Source organism: Oryx dammah, unplaced genomic scaffold (genome assembly GCF_014754425.2).
Source record: "Oryx dammah isolate SB20612 unplaced genomic scaffold, SCBI_Odam_1.1 HiC_scaffold_23, whole genome shotgun sequence".
NCBI lineage: Eukaryota > Metazoa > Chordata > Mammalia > Artiodactyla > Bovidae > Oryx > Oryx dammah.
Window position 1 is genome coordinate 83,395,216 of NW_024070207.1, and position 27,974 is coordinate 83,423,189.

General features: G+C 35.8%; 1 protein-coding gene and 1 non-coding gene across 2 annotated transcripts in view; one reads left to right on the forward strand and one right to left on the reverse strand.

Moving 5' to 3' along the window:
• The window catches only part of WNK3 (WNK lysine deficient protein kinase 3), a 182,902-nt gene that overhangs the window by 147,605 nt on the left and 7,323 nt on the right, over positions 1–27,974 (reverse strand). Inside the window, exon 2 of the mRNA XM_040266051.1 lies at positions 16,835–17,489. Coding sequence (XP_040121985.1) covers positions 16,835–17,371 — 537 coding nt within the window. The 5' untranslated portion in view covers positions 17,372–17,489. The remainder of the gene's footprint in view (positions 1–16,834; positions 17,490–27,974) is intronic.
• LOC120882693 lies at positions 5,684–5,749 on the forward strand. Its single transcript, XR_005725553.1, has one exon. It is a non-coding gene; the product is annotated as a small nucleolar RNA SNORD52 (small nucleolar RNA).

Consider the following 27,974-nt stretch of genomic DNA (forward strand, 5'->3'; position numbering starts at 1 on the left):
TCACCTTAACTTTGCTTTATCATTGTTTTAAGTATTTTTTCTAGTAAACAACACATGTGGGTTTTGTCTTTTAATCCCATCTGAAAATGTGAGTTTTTTAACAAACAAGTGTAATACATCCACATTTGATACAGTAAAAGATATATTTCATTTTACTCCTTCCATTTTATTCTAAGTTATTTATCTTACTTTGCTGCTTCCTTTTACTCCTGTTAACTTAAAAGTATTTCATATTGTTTCTCCTTTTTACTAGTGGTTAGCTTCCTTTTCCTGACATTCAAAATCAAACACTAATAAACTAATTCAACAAAGTAGCAGGATACAAAATCAACACTCAAAAATAAATTGTGTTTCTAAAATTTAAAAGGATATCTTGCATAAAGTTAGGAACCTCAAAGGGGATAGTATTCATGTAATGATAAATTATAAATAAATTTACCCTAATGAAAAAGGAAAAAAAGTTGTTTCTATACACTAAAATAAATAATTCTAAAAGAAAATTAAGAAAACAATTCCATTCATAACATCAAAAAGAATAAAATATCTAGGAAGAAACTTATCTAAGGAGGCAAAAAGACTTCTATCACTTAAAACTACAAAACAGTGTTGAAATTACAGAAGGCACAAATAAATAGAAATACATCCCATATTAGATTGAAAATCCTAATACTGTTAAGATGCCAATACCAAGAGAGATCTGCAAATTCAATGTCATCCGTCAAAATCCCATATTTTTGCAGAAATTTTAAAAAATGCTAAAATCCATATAGAATCTCAAAAGTGAAAGTGAAATTGCTCAGTCATGTCCAACTCTTTGCTACCCCATGAACTGTAGCTTACCAGCCTCCTCCCTCCATGGGATTCTCCAGGCAAGAGTATTGGAGTGGGTTGCCATTTCCTTCTCCAGGGGATCTTCCTGACCCAGGGATTGAACCCAGCTATCCCACGTTCCAGGCAGATGCTTTAACCTCTGAGCCACCAAGGAAGCCCCTCAAATACACAAAAAGATCTTGAAAAAAAGAACAAAGTTGGAGTTCTGGACTTCAAAACTTACTACAAAGCTACAGTAATCAAAATACTGTGATACTGGTACAAAGACAGACATAAAGATCAGTGGAACAGACTACAGAGCTAGAAATAATCCCTTGTATAGTCAAATAGATAATTTTTGACAAGGGTATCAAGATCATTCAATGAAGAAAGGATTGTCCCTTCACAAAAAGTTGGGGAAATTGAGTATCCATGTGCAAAAGAATGAAGAACTTATAAAAACAAAGTAGCACAGTAGTTAACCTTACCTTATGCCATATACAAAAATTAACTCAAAATGCATCAAAAACATAAAAGCTAAAACTTTCAGAAGAAAACATAGGGGGGAAATCTTCATGATACTGGGTTTCACAATGAATTTCTAAGCCGAAAGCACGCAGGCAACAACAGGAAAAAAAATAGATGAACTGAACTTAAAAACTTTCATGTATCAAACGCACTATTAAGAGTGTAAAAAGGCAATCCATAGAATGGGAGAAAATATTTGCAACTCACATATCTGGCAAAGGATTAATACTCAGAATACATAAAGAACTCCATCTCTCAACAACAACAACTCAATTCAAAAATTGGCAAAGGACTTGAACAGGTATTTTTCCAAAACAGAAATACAAATGGTAAATAAGCACAAAAAAGAGGCTCAACATCTCTAGCCACTGGAAAAATGCAGATCAAATCCATAATGAGATGCCACTTCACACCTACAGGATGGCTATTTTAAAAGCACACACACAATATTGGCAAAGATGTGGAGTAAATAGAACCCTTATGCATTGCTGGTAGAAACGTAAAATGAACACTATGGAAAACAATATGGCAATTCCTAAAAAACTGAACATAGAATTATCATATGATACAGCAATTCCACCTTCTAGGTATATACCAAAAAGAACTGAAAACAGAGACTTGAGCAGATACTTGTACACTAATATTCATAGCAGTGTTATTCACAATAGCCAAAAGGTGGACACAATACAAATGCCCATCAATGGATGAATGGAAAAAATAAGTGTGGTATATAAATACAAGTTCTTAAAAAGGAATAAAATTCTTAAACATGCTACAACATGGACAAATCTTAAAAACATTACACTAAGTGATGTAACTCAGACACAAAAGAACAAATATTGTATGATTCCACTTAAATGAGATACCTAGAACAGACAAATTATTAATAGAGACAGAAAGTAAAATAGTAGTTACCAGGGGCTGAAAAGAGTGGGGAATGGGAAATTATTGTTTAGTGGGTTTCAGTTTGGGATGATGAAAAAGTTCTGGAGATGGGTGGTAGTGAGGGTGAATGTACTTAATGCCACTGAACTGTACACTTAAAATAATTAAAATGGTATATTTTATGTTATTTACATTTTGTCACAATAAAAATTTATTTTAAAAAAGAGTTAAGGAACTTATATAGTATTTGTCTTTCTCTGACTTATCTCACCTAGCATAATGTCTCACCTAGCATAATGTCTTCAAGGTCTTTCCATGTTGTCACAAATGGCAGGATTTCCTTCTTTCTTGAAGCTGAATAATATTCCACTGTATACATATATACATCACATCTACTTCACCCAATCTTCTGTTGACAGACACTTTGATAGACACTTAGGTTGTTTCTATATCTTGGCTACTGTAAATGCTGCAATGAACATGGGTATGCAGATATCCCTTCAAATTACAAATACCATATGACGCCATTTATATGTGGTATCTAAAATCTGAACTTGTAAAAACAGAGAGTAGAATAGTGGTTACCAGGTACTAAGGGTAGGGGAATGTTATTTCAGGATACAAACTTACAATTAACAGAGAAATAAGTTCTGGAGATCTAACCAGCAGTGATTACAGTCAACAATATTGTATGTTTGGAACTCCCCTGGTGGTCCAGGGATTAAGAATTCACACACAGAAAAGAATCCACCTTTCATGCAGGGGACGGAGACAATCCCTGCAGGGTCAGGAAACTAAGATCCCACTTGCCCACTCACCACAACTAGAGAAGCCTGCAAGCTGCAATGAACAGCCTGTATGCCACAGCTAAGACTCAACAGCAGCCAAAAATAAATAAATTAATTAATTAAAAAAACAATACTTTATAGTAAACTTCAAAGTTGCTAATAGACTAAATCTCAGCTGTTTTCAACACAAAAAAGAAATAACCATGTAACCTGCATGATAAAGGTATTAACTAATGTTACTATAGTAATCATATTGCTGTATATAAATGTATCAAACGAACAGTGGGTTGTTATACCTTAAATTTACACAGTGTATCTCAATTTTTTAAGCCTAAACAAAAGGAGTTAAGGAACTCAACAAAAGCAAGGAACAACAAATTTAGAAGACAGCTGAAAACAAGTAGAGTGTTTATGCTTTTCTATATAATCTAAAATGACTAATAAATTCTAAAAGTCCCTGTAATTGGCTAGGAGTCATCCTCTCATGATAGATCAGTAGATCTACTCTGAAGAATAACAAATAGATTTTGATGCTTTCTGATTAAATTAGCAGAATACAAATCTTTCATGTACCAAATCAAATTACTGTATCTTTTGATCCTAGTCAGCATTAAAAGTAAACAACTTTACAAAATTAAACTGCTGTCCCAGACATATTGCTGGAAGTCCACTAAAAAAGGTATGGCCAAGACCTTCAAAGGTCCACTTCTAATTCAGTGAGAAGAAAGTAAACCTGTCAAACTAGCACCAAAATCCAGAGGAAAGTTTTCAGCTACTATAGTAATCTTAAAACACAGACAGTAACCTTAAAACACAGACAGATTGATACATGTAGACACACACACGTACTCTATTGTATTAATGATAACCACTTTGATAAGTTAATTTTAATATATCGCCAATGAGTAGAGTTCTTACTAAGAAATGAATAAGGATCTAGAAGGCAAACTGTGATAGCTAATGGAGATGACACAGTCAGAAACCAGAAAAATTATAGTCTACAAAAATGATCCCTAAATCTACTCTCTCTAAGCAGTAAGGTCACAAAAAAGTATCAATTTTCAGTGTTATAAATATTAGTTTATATGGCTGATAAATATAATAGAGGTCAAATACAAATTTACCAAATAGATTTCAACTACTCCATACTTCTTTCAAAAGAAATACTGTCCTGTTATGAATGTTAACTAAACACTGTATTATAATATATGGAATGCTAAAAATGTACACAAAATCTTTCCTGAGACAAGGCACAATATCAACACGATTAACCTGCATATGTATCTATTCAAGATAAGAAGTATTTAGTTTCCAAAAGGTAAAACCTTATCAGCTATGTCTCTTAATGCAAACACCAACAATCAACTACAGAACCAGGTCAGAGGCTATATGAATCTGTTTCTGCAAACATGAAAGAAGGAAGAAGGAATCATCAACATTGTTATAAAAGCTGTATTACAACTTGTTCAAGTAAAGATGAATACTATGAAGACTTCAAAATGGTTCTTAAATATCAATGAATATTCTGAATAAATATGAAGTTACTAAGTATTTTATCACTAACATTTATTGAATACTCAAATAGGTACTGCATGCTTTATAAGCATTATCTCTAATTCTCAACATTTTATTTTTCAAGCTGAACAGTAGGTACACAATTTCCACCATATTATTCTTTATTCAGATATCAGAAACATCTATTATACTTTTCTTTTAAAAAAAAAAAAAGTGAAAAAGTAAAGCTCCAAAATGCTAAACTACTTAGCTTGCCCACAGTACCTAGCTAGCACAGGTAAACTAGAACTTAGGTCTACTGTATTATGAATTCTAAACACTTCCTAGTTCAAAGCTCTGCCCCTCAGAAACAATATTCACAGTAATGACTACAGACACTTCATTCACAAACCACTTTCCATGAAGAGATATGTGTAGCACCTTAGACTAAAACTAAATGAAACAAACACACACTAGGGTAATTATAATTTGTAGATGGTAACATCAGAGTATTAATCAAGAAATCAGCATATAAAAAAGAAATCAGCATATAATAATCACAGTTTGGCCATAAGAGCATGTTAAAGCTTTTAGACAGCAATGGTATGTATCAATACCTAAATGAAAGGGCTCATCAATGGTGGTCAAAATAAGATATATAAAAAGAGATAAAACATAGACATAGCCAGGTTCACTTGTCTTCCAGTATCACTGAACATAGAGGATTCTTCATCCAGTTAGGACCTGAACATCCAGTTCATTTGGTAAGTATACTGCCTTAGCAGGACACACAGGAACATCTAGTTCCTTTGTTCTGACTCTATACTTACTAAGCTAGCTTCTGATTATAATTTACCTTCCCATGTATCTAATATACAGATCATTAGAGCATATGGCCTAACAACTATATCAGGTTAAATGAATTCACTAATTTGTTCTAAACTAATAAATTTCTGTCCTAGATCTGGGCATTTGAGTTAGCACTAGTCAGTCTCCTCAATGTGTCTAACCACCTCTGGACACTGACAAAAGGTGAAGTCCAGATATTGAACCAGGACAACCCAACCATGAAACTGTTCCTTAGAATCCCCAAGTCAGAGAATGTCCTTAAAATGAAACCATTAACTAGTACCCCTTGAGCTTGAGCAGTTAGTTTAATGTTAAGAACCTTATTTTACAGGAATGATGATTTCTCAGTAGAGTCTCTGATGCAGGTCTTGATGTCAAAAATTAAGTTCTAACTCATTAGGGAGAGGGAATCTTCAAGTGTCTATTTAAGAAATCATTTCTTGTAAAATGGCTGAAAACATGAAAGAGTGAACTGTTCAAATAACTAATGAGGAGGAAATTCTTAAATCATCTATGTAAGTGTTATATGCAGGTACTTATATACCTGATGCTAGGACCCTGATGCTGGGAAAGATTGAAGGCAGGAGGAGAAGGGAACAATAGAGGGTGAGATGGTTGGATGGCATCACTGACTCAATGGACATGAATTTGAGCAAGCTCCAGAAGCTGGTGATAGACAGGGAAGCCTGCAGGGAAGCTGCAGTCCATGGGGTCACAGAGTCGGACAGGACTGAGCGACTGAACTGACAAGTGTTATATATATACAATTGATAGAATATCAATTCTATCTTGCCCTGCTCTATCCCTTTGGGCAAGTTACTTAATGTATCTAAACCTCACTTCTACCACCTGAAAAGTAATCATTCCTACCTCTTTTAACTATTGCAAGATTAAATAAAATATTCAAATTAAGTACCTGCATAAATGCTCAATTAATGTATTAATTTTGATAAATGCAAAAGTGTACAATACCATTATTAACAACTTACAATACACTAAAGTTCCTCAAACCACAAATTACCTGACTGTTGGGTTTTCAGAACCCAACTGTTATACTTAGGAAGAGTCTACATAAAACTAAAAGGTAATTCCAATTAATAAATGGAGGAGAGTGGAAAATAGAAAATCACCATTAGAACACCAGAGTTAATACTTATTACAGGCAAGATATACTAATGGATGCCAAAATAATAAGGGAAAGTTTGAGGAGAAACAGGTATTTGCATGGGCTCAAAGTATCTACTCCTAAGATATTTATTTATTAATATGTACAAAGGGAAATATTAATTTATAATAGAGAATACCTATCAGATATCACCCTAACCAAATGATGAAGGTTATCATAACCAGTAATCCATACATCATATACCCCCTGCTATGATGCACTGAGAATGGAGCATCATTTCTATGGTATTCTTGCCAAAACTCATAAGCCTAAAGGTAATCACGTAAAAACATAAAGTGAAGTCATTCAGTAGTGTCTGACTCTTTGTGAGCCCGTGGACTGTAGCCTACCAAGCTCCTCTGTCCATGGGATTCTCCAGGCAAGAATACTGGAGTGGGTTGCCATTTCCCTCTCCAGGGGATCTTCCCAATCCGGGGATCGAACCCAGGTTTCCCGCATTGGAGGCAGATGCTTTAACTTCTGAGCCATAAGACAAACCCAAATTAAGGAATACTCTTCCCTGATGGCTCAGATGGTGAAGAATCTGCCTGCAATGCAGGAGACACAGGTTCAATCCCTGGGTTGGGAAGATCCCCTGGAGAAGGGAATGGCTACCCACTCTAGTATTCTTGCCTGGAGAATTCCATGGACAGAGGAACCTGGCAGGCTATAGTGGGGTTGCAAAGAGTTGGACACAACTGAGTGACTAACACTTTCACTTTCTACAAACTAACTGAGCAATACTCATTAAAAGTTTAAGATCATGAAAAAAAAACTAAAAAATGTTCAAAATCATGAAAAACATGGGAAGATTGAAGAATTGTCACAGATTGCTGTTGCCACTGCTGCCAAGTCGCTTCAGTCGTGTCCGACTCTGTGCGACCCCATAGACAGCAGCCCACCAGGCTCCCCCGTCCCCGGGATTCTCCAGGCAAGAAAACCGGACTGGGCCGCCATCTCCTTCTCCAATGCATTAAAGTGAAAAGTGAAAGTAAAGTCACTCAGTCGTGCCCGACTCTTAGCAACCCCATGGACTGAAGCTTACCAGGCTCCTTCGTCCATGGGATTTTCCAGGCAAGAGTACTGGAGTGGGTTGCCATTGCCTTAGAAGAGACTAAATATCTATTTCTCCTTTATTGACTATGCCAAAGCCTTTGACTGTGTGGATCACAATAAACTGTGGAAAATTCTTGAAAGAGATGGGAATACCAGACCACCTGACCTGCCTCTTGAGAAACCTATATGCAGGTCAAGAAGCAACAGTTAGAACTGGACATGGAACAACAGACTGGTTCTAAATAGGAAAAGGAGTACATCAAGGCTGTATATTGTCACCCTGCTTATTTAACTTATATGCAGAGTACATCATGAGAAACGCTGGACTGGAAGAAACACAAGCTGGAATCAAGATTGCTGGGAGAAATATCAATAACCTCAGTTATGCAGATGATACCACCCTTATGGCAGAAAGTGAAGGGGAACTAAAAAGCCTCTTGATGAAAGTGAAAGAGCAGAGTGGAAAAGCTGGCTTAAAGCTGAACGTTCAGAAAACTAAGATCATGGCATCCGGTCGCATCACTTCATGGCAAACAGATGGAGACACAGTGGAAACAGTGACAGACTTTATTTTTCTGGGCTCCAAAATCACTGCAGATGGTGACTGCAGCCATGAAATTAAAAGATGCTTACACCTTGGAAGGAAAGTTATGACCAACCTAGACAGCATATTAAAAAGCAGAGACATTACTTTGTCAACAAACGTCTGTCTAGTCAAGGCTATGGTTTTTCCAGTGGTCACACATGGATGTGAGAGTTGGAATATAAAGAGAGCTGAGTGCCAAAGAATTGAAGCTTTTGAACAGTGGTGTTGGAGAAGACTCTTGAGAGTCCTTCGGACTGAAAGGAGATCCAACCAGTCCATCCTAAAGGAAATCAGTTCTGAATGTTCATTGGAAGGACTGATGTTGAAGCTGAAACTCCAATACTTTGGCCACCTGGTGCGAAGAGCTGACTCATTTGAAAAGACCCTGATGCTGGGAAAGATTGAGGGCAGGAAAAGAGGACAACAGAGGATGAGATGGTTAGATGGCATCACCGACTCAATAGACATGAGTTTGAGTAAACTCTGGGAGTTGGTGATGGACAGGGAGGCCTGGAGTGCTGCAGTCTATAGGGTTGCAAAGAGTCAGACACAACTGAGCGTCTGAACTGAACTGAGAAGAGACTAAATGTTCATAACAACTACATGCAATGTGGGATCCTGATCTGGAAAAAAAGAACACCAAAATGAAAACTGGTGAAATTCAAACAAGTTTTATATTTTAGTTAATAGTATTGAACTAATAATAATTTCCTAAAGTTTTGATAACTGTTCTCTGGTTGAAATAGTAGCATAAGAAGAAACTGAGTGAAGGACATACAGGAATTTCTATACTACCTTTGCAACTTTTCTGTTAATAGCAAATTATCTCAAAATAAAAAAGAAAACTAATTGGTAAACAGAATCCGTGTTTCTTGCTATTTCCAATCCTGTCACTTCTTTCAAACAAATCTATATTTAACAGCTCTTTCATCTTTTCACTAATTCCAATCTCCAAGCCTTCTTCTTACTGACTGTAAATTCCCTCACCTATAAGCTTTTATGAAAATGGAGCCTGAATCTACTTCTTCTCCCCATTAGGTCCCTAGCACTTAGCACAACTCTGCTACATTGTAGGTACTGAGCATTTACTTGTTGAATGAATGAACAATGAATGAACAACAGCTGTTTGCTCTGTATTCATTTCCTATTGCTGCTATAACAAATTACTACAAATTTAGTGGCTTAAAACAACACAAATTTATTATCTTCCAGTTGTGGAGATCAAAAGTCCAAATGAGTCTCACTCAATTAAAATCAAGGTGTTGGCAAGGCTGTGTTCCTTCTGTATGCTCTAGGAAGCAACTGCTTGCCTCTCCCAACTTTTAGAGATCACCCACATTCCCATCACTCCAACCTCAGCTTCCATTGTCAGATCTCCTTCTGACTAATATCCTTCTTCTCAAAAGCACCCTTGTGATTATACTGGGTCCACCCAGATATTCCGGGATAATCTACCTATCAGAAGATCTTAAATTTAATCGTACCTGCAAAATCCATTAGGTAACATTTATAGGTATTCCCAGGTAGCTCAAGAGTTGGACATGACTTCACTTTTACTTTTCACTTTCATGCACTGGAGAAGGAAATAGCAACCCACTCCAGTGTTCCTGCCTTGAGAATCCCAGGAACGAGGGAGCCTGGTGGGCTGCCGTCTATGGGGTTGCACAGAGTCAGGCACGACTGAAGTGACTTAGCAGCAGCAGCAGCAGCCAGGTAGCTCAATGGTAAAGAATCTGCCTACCAATGCAGGAGACAGATTCGATCCCTGGGTCGGGAAGATTCCCTGGAGAAGGAAATGGCAATCCACTCCAGAACAGGTAAACTTACAAACAATGTGGAAAAAGTAAAATTCTTGTTTCTATAGAGGAGGAAATGGAATACATCAAATTATTTTTATGGCATTTAGTTCTCTCATGTTCATTTAGATCCTCTCTCTACCTTCCACAACACTGAAAGGCCTCTCCTCTCCATCATTCTGTGTGTCTTTTTATATGGCTACTTCATTGCCATAACTGTCTACTCTCCAACTTAGTTTGCCAACTTTACTTTAGTTCAGTATTTTTAGAAAATATTACAGTTGCATATTCCCTCCTCTCATTCAAAGTTCTTTGAAGTTAGAGAATGCCTTCTACTGCTTTTGAATAATCCCAAGACTCTCTAGAACAGTGCTCTTCTTAGACTAAAATTCCATTAAATGCTGTTGTTAGGGAGATAATCTATCGTGTTTTCAATACTTCTAAAAAATGAGATTCCTTTGCCTCCCTTGGTAACACATACCAAGGTCTATCAGCATCAGGAAATTTGCTTGGGAAATCCCATGGACAGAGGAGCCTGGCAGGTTACATTCCATGGGGTCACAAAAGGGTCAGAAACAACTTAGTAACTAAATCACCACCACCAATATATTTATAGGTTCTAGGGATTAGGACATGGACATCTTTGGGGTATACAACTATATGTATCAATTTGTTATCTATCAAGCAGACAGTTACCTCAAAACTAACTCATTGAACTGGGAAAATTAATTATATTTCTCAGACCAAGTCTATCTCTTGCCATTCTCACCCTCTGTCATTTCATGAAAACATTTGCCTTTGGTTTATAGCTATTTTTTCCCCCAAGTCTTTATTAAATTTGTTACAATACTGCTTCTGTTTCATGTTTTGGCTTTTTGGCCATGAAGCATGTGGGATCTTAGCTCCCTAACCAAGGATTGAACCTGCACCCCTGGCACTAGAAGGCCAAGTCTTAACTACTGGACTGCCAGGGAAATCAGAGCATTGACTATATTTAAGTAAGTTGTATTCTTCCTCCCTTTGATGTAATTATTCTTTGTCTATGACAGTATTCCACTTTGAGGGCTGAGTCCGAAGAAAACAGTGGGAAATAAAAATAAAATTATGCTTATATGTAACGAAGCATCTTCTTGATAGCTCTAACAGAATCTAGAAATACTTCCAAAAGGGTCATAACAAAAATATTTTAAGAGCAAAAGTATCCCAGTGTGAATACTTTGGACAACAATATTTATTCAGAAACAAATTCTAGCATATATTTTTAAATTACCTTTTCCTTTATTGGAAATTCAGGTATTTTTACACTATTTTCTAATTTCACAATTAAATGTAGGGCTGCCTAAAAATATACTTGTCCCCAAAGTGTTTTTGATAAATGAAAATAAAACAGAAACAAGTTTCTCCAAAACTTTGATAGATACTTCAGGCATGGAAGTACAGATCTTTAAACTATTCCTTCTACTGCATTGCTTGGAATATATTCACTACTATAATCAAAGTGTATTAGAATGCTCACTCAACATGTCACCCTGCTATAGTAAACTGTGTCTTTTTTCTAATCTTTCTTTTCAGTGGCATTTTTAAAAGTTCAGTTCAGAGACTATAGCTGACTTGTTAGAGGTCTAGTTGTTAGATCTTAAAGATGGCCTGTTTCAGTTCAGTTCAGTTCAGTTCAGTTGCTCAGTCATGTCCGACTCTTTGCGACCCCATGAATCGCAGCACGCCAGGCCTCCCTGTCCATCACCAACTCCCGGAGTTCACTCAGACTCACGTCCATCAAGTCAGTGACGCCATCCAGCCATCTCATCCTCTGTCATCCCCTTTTCCTCCTGCCCCCAATCCCTCCAGGCATCAGAGTCTTTTCCAGTGAGTCAACTCTTCACATGAGGTGGCCAAAGTACTGGAGTTTCAGCTTTAGCATCATTCCTTCCAAAGAACACCCAGGGCTGATCTCCTTTAGAATGGACTGGTTGGATCTCCCTGCAGTCCAAGGGACTCTCAAGAGTCTTCTCCAACACCACAATTCAAAAGCATCAATTCTTCGGCCTGTTTTTAATTACCTTGAAAAGCACGTAATCACAGAATTGATCCCACAGTGAAGCTTATTATAAGCAAATATATTTAGAAACAGTCAAATAACAAAATTCATATATCTATGTGATTCCTCTGATTGGAAAATAGCCCCATTATATGAAAACTCAGTTACATCAAGAAAACAAATGACATACTAGTGAAAGTAAAGCAGAAGCTGGTTGTGTTCCCATGTGTAAAAGCAAAGTGCTACTGATTTTTCAAGCTGACAGTGGAGGAGAAAACTATTACAAACCCATGTGACTGACTCCTCCTAAAAGTTACTAAACAGGCCTTTCAGTAACATCTGACCAGGTCTTTCAACATCATGAACTAAAGTGTTCTAAATAAAATGTATGACTGACAGCCCTCACTCACAGTAAATTACCAATTTATCAAGTAATTACCAAGTAATCTATAAATTCTTTACAAAGAACAATAGATCAAAGTCTTTCCACTAATGCACTAGAAAATCAAATTATGGAAGAGAAAAAATAAATCAAATTACGGAAACCATAAAATACGACAAACTGTTGAAATGCAGGTATTTATGGCCAAATCCTAAATCTGACACACATCATCAAAGGGTTTGTCTGTTTTTAACATCCTCAAAGTCAAACATCAGCAATACAATCTATATATCCTGATTCTTGCTCTGCCCTAAAGTCAATGTATTCTAAATAAATGGGTATGAGGCTTTTAAGAATTGCTGGAGAAGGCTCAAGTATCTACCATAGGGGGAAATACCATCAAGAAAAAAAGGTATAAAATTCTTTGCTGAGCTATGAATTTCAAATCAAACATGAAAAAGTAAAATTTTAAAAAGGAAAAGAACTGCCATATTTCAGGGGAGAGGATTAAGAGGTGGTATGTATGCAATAAAAATATAGCTTACATATTTTAATGATGTTAATAAATAGAAAATACATATCAAGTTGATAAAACAAAAGTATAGACACTCAAATTTTATATATTATACATGCACACCTATATAAGCAAAGGTTAGGAAAGAATCTAGAATAATTTAAACTGTTCATTGGGATATTTTTCAACAAACTTGCTTAATTACATAATAGAGTAAGATTTTACTGAAAAAAATATGAGAAATTGTACATTACAAATTACATAGTACTTACAGGAGAGTAATTAAAAGATGATGTCCTTATTATCTTCCTGGGACTCTAAATAAGTTTGTGTTGCTGTTTTAAGTCATTAAGTCATGTCTGACACTTTTTCAACCCCATGAACCATAGCCTACCAGGCTCCTCTGTCCATAGGATTTCCCAGGAAAGAATACTGGAGTGGGTTGCCATTTCCTTCTCCTGGGATCTTCCTGACCCAGGGATTGAATCCGTTGTCTCCTGCACTGGCAGGTGGATTCTTTACCACTAACCCACCAGGGATGCCCTCTAAATAAGTTAGTTTTTCCTAATTCCAAACATGCAAAAAATAACATGATACCTAAAAATAGTATCAACTAAGTCCTCTAATTTCAACATTCCTTTCAGAATGTGCTCAGTCGCTCAGTCATGTTCAATTCTTTGCAACCTCATGGACTGTAGCCCGCCAGGCTCCTTTGTCCACAGAATTTTCCAGGCAAGAATACTGGAGTGGGTTGCCATTTCCTTCTCCAGGGGATCTTCCCCACCCAGGGATGGAACCCAAGTCCAACTGTTGTTCTTTGTGTAAATTAAAATGTACTTTACACTTTAGGACTTCCCTGGTAGCACAGTGGATAAGAACTCGCCTGCCAATGCAGGGAGCACGGATTCGATCCCTGGTCCAGGAAGATTCCACATGCTGTGGAGCAACTAAGTCCCTACGCCACAAATACTGAGCCCAAGCTCTGGAACCTACAAACTGCAACTACTGAGCCTGTGTACCACAACTACTGAAGCCTGCATGCCTGAAGTCTATGCCCCACAACGAGAAGCCACCACAATGAGAAGCCCACACACCATAACGAACAGTAGCCCCTGCTCGCTGCAACTAGAGAAAGCCTGCACAAAGCAATGAAGGCCCAGTGCAGCTCCCCAAAAAGCATACTTTATCTTTGTAAATTTCCCTGGTGGTCCAGTGGTTAGGACTCCATGCTTCCACACCAGGGGCCACAGGTTAGGGAACTAAGATCCCTCAAGCCACATAGCACGAACAAAAAGTAATAATAATAAAACTGCATTTAAAACATAAATAAATAATAAAAGTAAGTTCCTGAGCCTTATCTCCTGGAGATTCTGATTTAGAAAGTCTGCAGTGGATGCCATGAATCAGTATATATGATATAATATTATATAAACCTAATGTTGGTGTATTAAGGGAATTCCTCCTGTGATTCAGCTGGCTCTTGGAATTGATCCCTTATTTCAGGGCTTTTCAAGCTCTACTGTGCATAAAAATCACCTGCAGATGTTACTAAGAGGTAGATTCTGATTCAATAGGTCTGGGGTGAGTCCTGGGGACCTGTAGCTGTAAGTTACCAGGTGATGTCCATGCTGCTGGTCCAGAGAGTACACTTGGAGTAGTAAGACCTTATAGGATCTTTCAGTCTTTCCACATGTGAATAATAAAAGGTATTCCCATATGCAGTTCTTATTACTGAAATATTTTCAAGTTTTACAGAAACATTCTTTAGCATAGCTAGAGTATACAACTTGCAAAATATTTGACATATCTTTACTATGTGTCCTACTACCAAATGAATGGAAATTATCTCCCCCATTTACAAACAGAATAACACTAAAAGATGAGTGTTACTGCGGTCAAAAGATACAAACTTCCATTTATAAGATAAATAAGTACTAGAAACATAATGTACAACATGATAAAAATAATTAACACTATTGTATGTTATCTATAGAAATGGTTAAGGGAGTATAAATCCTGAGTTCTCATCACAAGGAAAAAAATTTGTCTATTTAATTTTGTATCTGAGATGATGTTCACTAAACTTACTGCCATACTCATTTCATGATGTATCTTAGTCAAATCATTATGCTGTACACTTTAAACTTACACAATGTTGTATGTCAATCATAACCCAATAAAATTGGAAGAAAAAGCAAACAACAATAACAACAACAAAGGACCAGACAATAAGTATTTTACATTTTGTAGGTCTCTACCCCCAAAAAAGATTAGTGTTACTGAAATCACAATGCAGAGATTAAATTAAAATTTATATAACTTTATATATATATATACACACACACATATATATGCAAAAATATTTATCACGACCATGTTTATAATAGTAAAATACTGGAGAAAATCTAGAAGTCCAACAATAGAGGACTGATTAAATATCTTATAAAGGCATCTATCAAAAATAATGATGTAAATGTACAACTACCAGTAATGAAAAGATGTTCATGATTAAGTTTAAAAACGAAGTTTTGTCCAAACCTTATAGTATGGTTCCATGGGGGTGCATACAGTCATATACATTTATTCAAAAGAAAGAGTTCATAAAGATATATACTAAAATGGTTAAAACATCCTCAAAGAATTATAATTTCAGGTGATCTTAATGTTTGTTTACTTGAAGGATCTAATATTTCTACTATGACACAGACTTTATAATAAAATTCTTAAAGGGTAAAAAGGGGTGAGAAGAAAACCAAGCAAACCCCACATAGCACATGCACACACCTTTCAAGAACTACTCTAATGGCTTGACTCCAGTCATCAAGAGATTTCCTATATTCAAAGCACTTTGAAAGCTTGTTAAAACTGTAGTCTTACATCCCACCCCAGACTTACAGAATCTGAATCTCTGACGATAGGCTCCTAAATCTGCATACAAAGCAAACAGTGACTCTTAAACACAGTAAATTTTGGAAACAAAAAGATTCCTAGAAATGCAGGGACCAAGACTAAATTTCAACCTATCTAAACAGCAAACTATAGCAAATTCAGGATGGGTGAAATCATGTACACCCACACGCAGCAACCACTGGAATATGAACAACAAAAACCTGTATTTAGCAACTAGCTTTATTTAATCTTAATTTTAAGCATCTCTTATGAACACTGACCATTTCCCATGAGCTGACTGAGGTCACAAAGGTTTTCCTTATGTTTGATCTACATCTGTTTGAAACCATTCCTATTATAACCTTTTCTATGATGTTCTGTCTCCATTTACTCCTACATTAGTTAAAAGTACCATATAGACATTTACTATGGAACCAAATATCTAGATAATTCAACTATTCTTCTATATAATTCAACTATTCTTCTAATACTTTCAGTTCTCCTTCCTAAACAACATTCCAGTTGACTAATCCCAGTAGATTCTGGTGATTATTTCATCCAAAAATCCTATATGAGGCAAACTCAAAGGCATGGAGAGGAATTTATACTACTAGAAGCCTTCAAAGAAGCAAGGAAAGCATTTCTTGTTCTGAAAAACAGCACATGAACCCCCAAAAGTCTGTTGACAGAGAAATGGAAAATATCATACTGAATATATCCTTAACATATCAACTCATAAGGCATACATTTACTAAAAGCTTTCAAAATGAGACATTAAGAGTTTTAAGAATTTCCTAAGTTTAATAAACTAGAATCATTTCCCCAAAGAAAGCCAAAACAGACCTTCCCACCTTTAAAACAGAGAGGAAAACAATAGGGAAAAAAAAGGTTGGCATAAGCTCCTAAAAGGATTTAAGAAGGAGCATAATTTCAGGATGTGGGGATAAGTCCTTCATTTTATTTTAATCCATGATACATTTTAATCCTGGATCACTCAGAAGTACAGGCCAGCTGAAACTAGAATTTATTAAAACCAAGAAGATTATATACCCACCTGCAGCTCACACCAAGCAACCTCAACCCATGTTTCAGTGTCCAGTCCTTTATATACTGTTTTAAATGCTCCTCTTCCCAGTTCTATGTCAAATTTCAGGAACCTGCCACTAGGAGAAGTAGCTACAGCCTTCATTTCTGCTTCTTCTTCCATCTCCTTTTCATTTTTCTCCTTGAAATAATCTTTTGAGGATTCTGACGTTCCCTTTGAACATTGCTCATATCTAACTTCTTGTCTTCCTCTTAGCACATTTGTAGGAAGCTTTTCTACTCTTGGAATGTTTGTTGCAGTCTTTATTCTCTCATCTTTGGAGGAAGATTCAGCAACTTTGTCATGTTCTGTCATCTCAACACTCTTTCGAAAGAATCTTTTCTTTTCTATAGTTTCTCCAGAAGCAGAGAAAGTATTGCTTTTCTCCTTTAGTCTAGCTTCCACTGTCAAAGTTGCTGCAGCCTGAGGAACTCTGTTTTCCAATGAAACTCCATCAGGTTTCTCAGAATCTTCTGTGCTAGCTGGCTCCCCTGAATCAGTAGCCATTGTAACTAAGGTTGGCACTAAACTTTTTCCTGTTCCACTCTTCAGTTCAGTTGCATCTCAGGTATCAGAATTATCAGGATGGACTTCCTTTTATATGGTCATATGTTTCCATAGCAACCTGAAGGGAGGGGAAAAAGGATATATTAAAATCACCCCACAAAGGAAATCATTAAGGAGAAAAGTCACCTGACTGTTTAATCCCTTTTTTCTTAATAAGAAGTTTGTTCTTTTTCTGTCCAGTCTTAGCAACCAGCAGGCTCCAGGGACTATGTCTTATCTTGTTTACCATTGCAGTCTTCAGTGCCTAGCAGACTACTTGGCATACAGCTCAACAAGTCTTCATACTGCATGAACAATGTTAATAAACCAAGTTCTCAGTCCCTTCTATGAATCTATCATATTTAAAGCAAGTATCCAAACCCTGAATTTGCTTAGCTACAAGGCAGTACACAAAATAGGCTTCTCTGGTGGCTCAGATGGCAAAGAAATCTGCCTGCAATGCAGGAGACCATGGTTCAATCCCTGGGTCGGGAAGACCCCCTGGAGAAGGGAAATGGCAACCCACTCCAGCATTCTTGCCTGGAGAATTTCATGGACAGAGCAGCCTGGTGGGCTACAGTCATGGGGTCACAAAGAGTCAGACACAGCTAAACATGCACACACATAATACACACAATAAGCAAAAATACCACATAATTTCTCAGTAGGTTGGTTTTTTCTAAAATTCTGGAACTAATCCATAGATTTTTTTTATGTGGCAAAATTTAATCATTGTTAAGTGTACAATTCAGTGGCATTAAATACTCTGACAATGCTGTGCAGTCATCACTACTATCCATTTCCAAAACTTTTCCATCCTTCCAAACTGAAATCTATTAAAACAATAACTCCTCATCACCCCAGACCCTGGTAGTCTCTATTCTATTTTAGGTCCTTGTGAATTTGTTTATTCTAGGTACTTCATATAAGGACTCATACAGTATTTGTCCTTTTGTGTCTGGCTTATTTCACTTGGCATAATATTCTCAAGTTTCACTGATATATATATATATATATATATTAAATATAGCATGTATCAGAATTTCATTCTTTTTTAAGGCTGAATAATAATAGCCCATTGTACGTATATAACACATTTTGTTTATCCATTCTAGTCAGTGGATTGTTTCCACCTTTTAACTATTGTGAATAATGCTACCATAAACATCCAACAGTAGTTTTGAATAATGCAAATATTATACTTGTTTATTGAGCTTGCCTTCATATTTCAATAGGAAGATTTTAACTACTATCAAATATTAACACATACTATTTAAAATGGCAAGAAAGACTTAAAATATGTATCCTCTTGAAGCAGCAATTCCATTCATAGGAACTTGTCATAGAAAATAGTCAAGAATCTGTGCAAAGATTTAACTGTAAAGACATTCATTATAGCACTTATAAATTGGCAAAACTATAAATATAAGCATAATAGGTATTTCAAAATGAGATAGGATACAACATTTTAAAAACACTGTAGTAGTGAGATGAAAAGACATTTCCCATATGTTATATGGTTAAATGAAAAAAGATATATATACAACAAACTTTCATTACACACACACACACACACGATGTTAATTCTGAATGGTGGAATTATGGACTTTTTTTTTCTTTCTGCTTTTCTGTATTTTCTAACATTTTCCACAAAGAACATGTGGAAATATGTGGAACATATAAGGGAAAACTGTTTAAAAGGTTTTTCAAATGAATGGTCAAACCAGTAAGAAAATTCTTTCCTTCTCATCACAAACATACATCACAAAGTTAAGCATGTATATCTGTTATGATATTATATAGCCTAGAAGGCAGAATTTGTCATGTTAAACCAAAAATATACAATAACAAATTTGAAAAACTGAAGAAAAACAACTCTAAACTAAAACAAACAAAATTGGGTGAAATATCCTAAGCTGTTCTATACAGTCAACACAATTCCTATCAAAATTCCAGTTGGTTTATTTGAAGAAATTAACAAGCTGATCCTAAAATTCATATGAAACTTTCCCAGAATAGCTAAGTTCAAGCAAACCTGAAAAGAACAGAGCTAGTGGACTCAACCTTTCCAATTTTAAAACCTACTATAAAGCTACAGTATTAAGACAGTGTGGTATTGGCATAGGATAGATGGATAGATAGATGGAATAAAAATACAGAGTCCAGAAATAAACACATATATTTGTGGTCGACTGATTTCCAACAAGGGTGCCAAGACAATTCAATGGGGAAAGAACTCTCTGTTCAACAAATGGTGCTAGGACAACTGGATGTCTACATACACAGGAATGAAGTTGGACTCTTGGGAGTCCAGGTTAAGTACGCTTCCTGGAAAAGATGCCTGAACTGAGTCTCAAAGAAAGAAAATTAGCTCATCCAAGTAGAGAGAAGATGACAAGCATGGTCATGAAACAGCAGAACAAGTATATAAACAGTTCACTAGCAATACTAGACCTGGTGGCTCAGACAGTAAAGAATCCATCCACAATGTGGGAGACCTGGGTTCGATCCCTGGGTTGGGAAGATCCCCTGGAAGAGGGCATAGCAATCCATTCCAGTATTCCTGCCTGGAGAATCCCCATGGACAAAGGAGCCTGGCAGGCTACACTCCATGGGGTCACAAAGAGTTGGACTCGACTGAACGACAAGGCACAGCAATACTAGAAGCAGGAAGATGAGGACAAAGAGACAGATTTCTAGGATATACAATGTAAAACAAGGAGATCAGTTAGAGAGCTACTGTAATAATACAGGGAAGAGTTGCTGAGGTTTGAGTGAAAATAGTGTCAAGAGGCAAGATATATTAACGAAGTACTAAATACAAGATTTACTATCTGAATGAATATGATTGTGAAGGAACAGGAAGAGTCTATGCTAACTCCTAAAAATTTGCCTATCAGATGACACAACTAGGACAGAGCTAAGAAACTAATAGCTCATGATGTGTTACATGAGGTTACACTGCGAAATCAATAGATTTTGAAAGTCAGTAAGACTAGTATTACCTGCAAGTGGGAAAAGGTAACTAACAATGCCTCATTTAGGTAGAGATATTTTTAACTTATTTTTAGACTTGGAAAAAGACCTGCAAGAATATACAAAGAATATAGTATACCCTTCACTCACATCCCCAAGTGTTAACATTTTAGATTGGACATTCTTAAGAATAACTCTATCCACTTCACCTAACTAAAGGTAACTTATTCAGAAACCTCAAAAGCAAAGATCCATAAGTAAGACAAAAGGCCTGCTGCTGCTGCTGCTGCTGCTGCTGCTGCTGCTAAGCAGACAAAAACAGGTAAAAAAAAATCACAGAATTTAAGTTGGAAAAGCCTTCAAGATTTTTTAATTGCAGAACCTCTTTTTTAAAAAAAAAAAATAGGAAATCTTACTCAGAACCCTAATATAAAAATAGAGGGGTAAGTAGTGCTGCCCTGGTGTAATAACTATAGTTATAATGTCTGGTCACCTGGTTTCCCAAACCATGGAATAAGAAGCAGCAAAGAAGAGAGATGAGGAAATGAGTGTTCCTTTAGTCTTAAAAACCAACCCCCAAGACAAACAATATTACTAAAAACAAAGAACACCTTATAAGCATGGAAAGATTAATTCATCGGGACAATGTAACAATTATAAACATATACACATCTAACAACAGAAGCCCAAAATACATTAAATAAAAACTGACAAAACCAAAGAGAGAAAGAATTCAGTAGTAATAATAGGAGATTTTAATACCCTATTCTCACTGCTGGGGAGATAAACTAGACATAAAATAAACATGAATCTGGAAAACTTGACCAATACTATCAATCAACTTGAACTAACTGCCATCTATAGAACACTCTACCCAGCAAGAACAAAATACACATTCTTTTCAAGTACACATGGAAAAATCTCCAGAACAGATCATGTACTATGCGATAAATCTCAAAAAATTTAAAAGAATTGAAACCAAAGTATACTCTCCTACCACAAAAGAATTAAATTAGAAATGAACAGAATAAGTGTATATAGATCAGTGGAATAGAATTGAGAGTCTGATCAACTGATTTTCAATGGAGAGGTCAAGACAATTCAATGGGAAAAGAAGACTCTTTCAAAAAATATATTGGGACAACTGGATACCCACATACAAAAGAATGAAGTTGGACTCTTACCTCACACCATACAAGAAATGAACTCAAAGTGGAACATGGACCTAAATGTAAGAGCTAAAACTACAAAACTCTCAGAAGAAAACATTAAATTCTAGGGACTGGGTTATGCAATAAAATCATGAAATCATACTGTATCGAGGTATAAGTGATAAAAGAAATAAAAGTGATAAAAGAAAATTGAGAAGGTGGATCTTATCAAAATTTAAAACTTTTGTGCTTCAAAGGATGCCATCAAGAAAGTGAAAAGGCTGGGAGAAAATATGTGCAAATCATATATCTGATAAGGTATTCATAATATACAAAGAATTCTGACAACTCAACAATGAAAAGATAAATAATCCAATGGGCTAAAGATTAGAATAGGCCTTTCTCTAAAGAAGATACATTAATATAAATGGCCAATAAACACATGAAAAGATGTTCCACATAGTTACTCATTAGAGAAATACAAATAAAAATCACAATCAAATACTATTCCATACCCATAATGATTACAATAAAAAAGACAATACAGTAACAAGTGTTGGTAAGGATATAGAGAAAATAGACCCCTAATACACTGCTGGTGGGAATGTAAAATGGAACAGAGTCTGGCAGTTCAACAAGTTAAACATAGAGTTACTATATGAATACTGTCTACCCAAGAGAAATGAAAACTTATGTCCATATAAAAACTTATACACAAGTGTTCACAGCAGCACTACTCACAATAGCTGAAAGGTGGTAACAATCTAAATATCTAAAAACAGCTGGATAAACAAAAATGTGTTATATTCATGCAATGTAATATTATTCAGCAATAAAAAGAAAGGAAGTATTGATACATGCAACAGTAAGGATAAACCTTGATAATATTATGCTAGGTGAATGAAGCCAGAGGAAAGACCACATACTGCATGGTTACATTTATTCATATGCATTGTCTAGAAAATGAAAATCTATAGAGATAGAAAATAGATTACTTGCTGCCTTAGGAACTGGACTGACTGCAAACTAGCACAAGAAAACTTTAGGGGGTGATGAAAATGTTCTAAAATTAGATTGCAATCAAGGTTATACAACTGGATAAATTAGCTAAAAGCCACTGACACTTATACTGGTGAATTTTATGATATATAAATTATACCTCAATAAAATATGTCCTTTAAGAATCTTGAAATATTGTGACTAAAATCAAAGCCATCATAATATCAAATATACCTTTTTAAAACTATACTCTCTATCTCCCCCATCACCACCCCCACACCATTCTAACCACTCCTCATCTTCTGCCTGGCCTCTTGGGTTAAGAATCATTGGTCTGAAGGGAAAAGACCTGATAACAATACAATGTAATAGCTGGTGGCCTAAGGGTAAACAATGAATAAGAAAAACAAACTTTCAAAAAACAGGTAAAGAACTTCACTAAGCAGAGTATATCTGTGGCCTTTTCATCATGTATCCAATAGCTACTTAACCATAAAAAAGAGTTTCAGAACTCAGGCTTCGGAGTGGGAGAAACCCGGAATCAATCATGGTTCTGCCTCTCACTCCTCAGAGACTTGGGGCAAATTACTTAACCTCGTTCATTTTTTATTTCATTTGTAAAATCTCACAGGACTATCATGAAAATGAAATATACACATAAAGTACTTAACATGGTGCCCAGCACAATATAATAATAAATGGAAGCTTTTATTTCCTACCTCTTAATAACCTCTAGGGGCAGCACTATACTAAAGCACAACTCAACAATACTCAAGAAAACATAAAATGATTTTTCAGAAGACTATTTAGTAAGGCTGAAAAGTATATAATACGTTCTTTTAAACCTTTCCAGTAAGAAACCATGGTGGCATTGCTAAAGGGATACGATCAGGATAATATCTCTTCTACACTCAGCAGTGCAGAAACATAGCTCAGTGACAAGGGATCGAAAATCAGGCCTCAAGCATCCTGTATCTTGTATCGAACATAGACTGGCACTTTGTTTCTTACATGATAGTATACATGTTTCAATGCCATTCTCCCAAATCATCCCACCCTCTCCCTCTCCCTCACAGTCCAAAAGTCCTACAGGATGCTTGGGGCTGGTGCACGGGGATGATCCAGAGAGATGATATGAGGTGGGAGGTGGGAGGGGGATTCAGGATTGGGAGCTCGTATACACCCGTGGCGGATTCATGTCAATGTATGGCAAAACCAATACAGTATTGTAAAGTAAAATAAATTAAAAATAAAATTAACAAAACAAAAAAAAAGAAAATCAGGCCTCAAACTTGAAGTTTCTTTACCGAGTACAACAGCTATGTATCATAACCTACATGTGACCATTTTTTCCTTCATATAATGATAACACATTGATTTAAGCCCTAGGAATATGCGTAAAGACAATCACAAAAGCACTTCTTTTTTAATTTAAATTTATTTCTTTTAACTGGAGGCTAATTACTTTACAATATTGTACTGGTTTTGCCATACATCAACATGAATCCGCCACGGGTATAGAGAAAGCCTCTATAGGGAAAATCTCACAAATCTGTGTCCCATATCTAATCCTTCAATATATTTGATATACAAGCTTGGAGCATTTCAGTTAAAAGCTCAAGATAATTTCCCCCTATAAGCACATCATGGTTGTATCCATGGGAAATCCAGCATACAATCAGTACTTAGTCAATCAGTGACTCAATAATTTCTTCAACTTTTGGAACCAACAACTGTAAGACTGAATCTGTAAACAGTCAGAAATGTGGCTTCCCTGGTGGTCCAGTGGTTACATGTCCTCTTTGCAATACAGGGGACATGGGTTTGATCCCTGGTTGGGGAACTAAGATTCCACATGTTGCAGAGCAATTAAGCCCACACGCCACAACTACTAATCCAATGTGCCACAACTGGAGAGTCTGCACACAGCAACGAAAAGATCCTGCCTGAGGCTACAAAGATCCTGCATGCCGCAACCAAGACCCAACACAGCCAAATAAATTAACAAATATATTTTTTTAAATAAGGAATCAGAATTATATAATAAAATTTTCCACTGACAAGTCTCTCTCTCATACACGTGTGTTCATACCAATAAACACTCTAAGTGCCAAGCACCAGGTTAGGGTCTGTGAATAAAAGAACAAAAGTCAGTCTTTGTCCTCAAGGAGCCTATAGTTTTATAATCTTAAAATATACCACTGTTGACTTCTAGTTCAAGACAATGAACTGAACACCTATATCTCTTGTACTTTCCAAGACTCTGAAAAAGTGATGGTAAGAGTACAGAAGTAAAATTACAAGTTAAGGACAAGAATGGAAAATGACATAGCAAATACAAGATTTCAACAATTTATGACAGAAAGCAGACAAGAAAAAACTGGCTGATAATACAAATCAAAGGAATGCTACAACCTAAAATATGAAATAGAAAGGGTTCCAACCCAGGAGGAAGCAGACTTACAGGGCAAAACCCCACAGGGGTTCCACACTCAAAGAAGACTGATCCTAAAGAGGGCTAAAATGAGAACAGGCTAAATACATGGATTAACTGAAGCTCTGAATTATGACAGTTGATGAACTCTCCCCCCAAAATAAATTCCTGCATACACAATACCAAATTCAACAAATTAGGAAGAATGAACAACAGCAAGGAAGAATAAGGGCACCCTAGTACGAAGCCCTCTGCCCTCTGGCATTTGGGCCCTCCAAGTGTAAAAGCCAGCTGCCCACAAACTCCCCCTGAAACCAGTTGACATCCCTGCCTAGAAACACAGAACTCCCAGTCAACCCTTCTACTACTTCATTATTTAATACAAACAGAATCAGGAGGCAGCCATTTGAAGAAAACCTATAACAGAGAAGAGAAAGAACAAGAGAAAATATCCTTGGAAGAGCTGAAATAATTCAAGAAATCATTTTAAATTTAATTTTTAAGATATAATCATAAGATTCAAAAATCAAAGAAAGAGGTATATAATGAACAGGTTCACTCCCAAATCTGTTTCCTATCCATTCAATTCCCCCAACTCTCTCCACAAATAACCACTCACTAGATTTTCTGTAGCTCTCCAGAGTTTCTTAGGGCAAATAAGCAAATATATGTTCTCTCTCCTTTTCTACATGAAAAGTAGCATAGTATATATCAAGCATTTTTTATAGTCAGAATAATTTAAAATACTTTTTTCCTGGTCAGTACACAGAGGTTCCTTCATTCTTATTTTATATCTATATAGTAATAGTATTTGATTATTTGCTATGACAGACAAAATTGCATATTTCATTTCACATATATGTATGTATGTGTGTATATACACGTGGTGTATTGTGTGTGAATGTAAATTCCCTGAAGTGGGATTGCTGGCTCAAAGGAAATTTGCACATTTACCTTTTATTTAAATACACTAGTATATCAGTAAGAGTACACATAATTCATGTGTATCTTTATATAATACTGCCAAACTGTCTGCCACAAGCATTGCACTAATTTAAACTTTCACCAGCAATGTGTGAAAGTGTCTTTTACCCCAGAGCCTTGACAATAACAACAAAAAAAGGTGCTATCAAACATTTTGATTTTTAACACTCTGAAAGGTTTTAAAAAGGAATCACAGTGTGGTTTCAATTAGCATTTATCTCATGAGTGAGGTTAAGCATCTTTCACATAAACAATAATTAGAGTCAGGAATAAACCAAGAATTGCTATTATCATTGCTAACACTTAAGGAAATAAAACATGTCATACAAATACTGGAAAGTAAGAGACAAAACTCAAAACTTGCAGATAATATGATTATCTATCTAGAAAATTTAAGCAAATTCAACTGAAAAAAACATGATAGGAACATAAAAGGTCAGCAGAAGCATTAAATGCAAAATCAAAAAATAAATCAATACCTTTGATACACATCAGCAATAATCAATTAGAAAATATAATTCAAAAAACACTATCCTAAGGTACGGGCTCCAGGGGAAAATGGCACCAGGAGAGGGCAGGAAGGGTGTCCTGAAAGAAAGGCAGGTCATTGCTATTACTATATATATATATATATATATATATACACACACACACACACACACACACATATATATACACACACATATATATACACACACACACATATATATATATATACACACACACACATACTCATAAGAGCAACAGAGCTATAAAATATTAATCTAGGAATAAACTCAAAAAGAAATATGCAACATCTATATAAAGAAGACTAAAGTTTTACTGAAGTACGTAAGATACACCTTTCTTTGTTTGAAAGACCCAATATTAGCATCTTCAGAAACCCTCCTCTGAGATTATTCCAAAGTCAATGTAAGTCCAACAGAAATCCCAAAGAAATGTTTTTGTCCCAAACTGACAAATTGATTTGAAAAGAGTACAAGGAAAGTCAAGAAAATCTTGAAGAGGAACAATGAGAGTTTGCCTTACCAAATAATAATACTTATAGCTATAGTAAGTTAAACAATGTGCTTTCATCACAGAAATACACAACTGGACTAATGGAGAACAATCAGTAGAGAAACAGACACATGTATGTATAGCAAGGTACTCCATGGTAAAGATGGATTTCAAATTTATGAGGAATAGATAGCATAATAAATGATGTCAGAATAACTGGCTATCCATTTAGGGGAAAGAGGTTAAAGCACACTTAAAACCAGTCACAAAAATAAATTTCAGATAGATTAAAGAGCTAAACATGAAAAAAAAACTATGTAACTATTAAAAAATATGGCAGAATATATTTCTAACCTGAAGAAAGGCTTTCTTAAAAAGATAAAAATAGGAAGACCATTAATAACAATGACAAAAAAACACATTTGGCCATTTGACCATGATCTAGGTTAAAAGATGAGCAATGGACTGGGACTGGAAGCAAACATCTGCGATATGCATAGCAAAGCATTAATATCCAGAATATATAAAGAACTAAAAAATCAGTAATAAGAAACATAAATAGACAATACATGTATGGCAGAGGGATGGCTCAAACTCCTTAGTAAGCAGGGAGATGCAAATTCAAACAATTCAATATCATTTTTTGTATATCAGGTGAGAGAAAATTACATTATCTGTTACTATCACATTTTGAGTGTGTGAGAAATTTAGCACACCATGCACTGTTGACAAATAAACTGGAATAGCCTTTTCCTATGGCAAATTCCAAATATCTAGTGCATACCTGTCATCCAACAATTCCACTTCTTAGTACTTACATGACAAATATTCCTGTATGTGTACAAATATGTATGTACAAGGATTTTTTTACTGAAGGGCTTTTTATTGTTTGTAACAGCAAAAAACTGAAGAAAATTTACATATTCACCCATAAGAGAAAGGTGAAATAAAAATGTACTACGTAATAACATGCATCTGTTTAAAAACTGAGAAATGGTTATACAGATGTATAAAAAGTCTC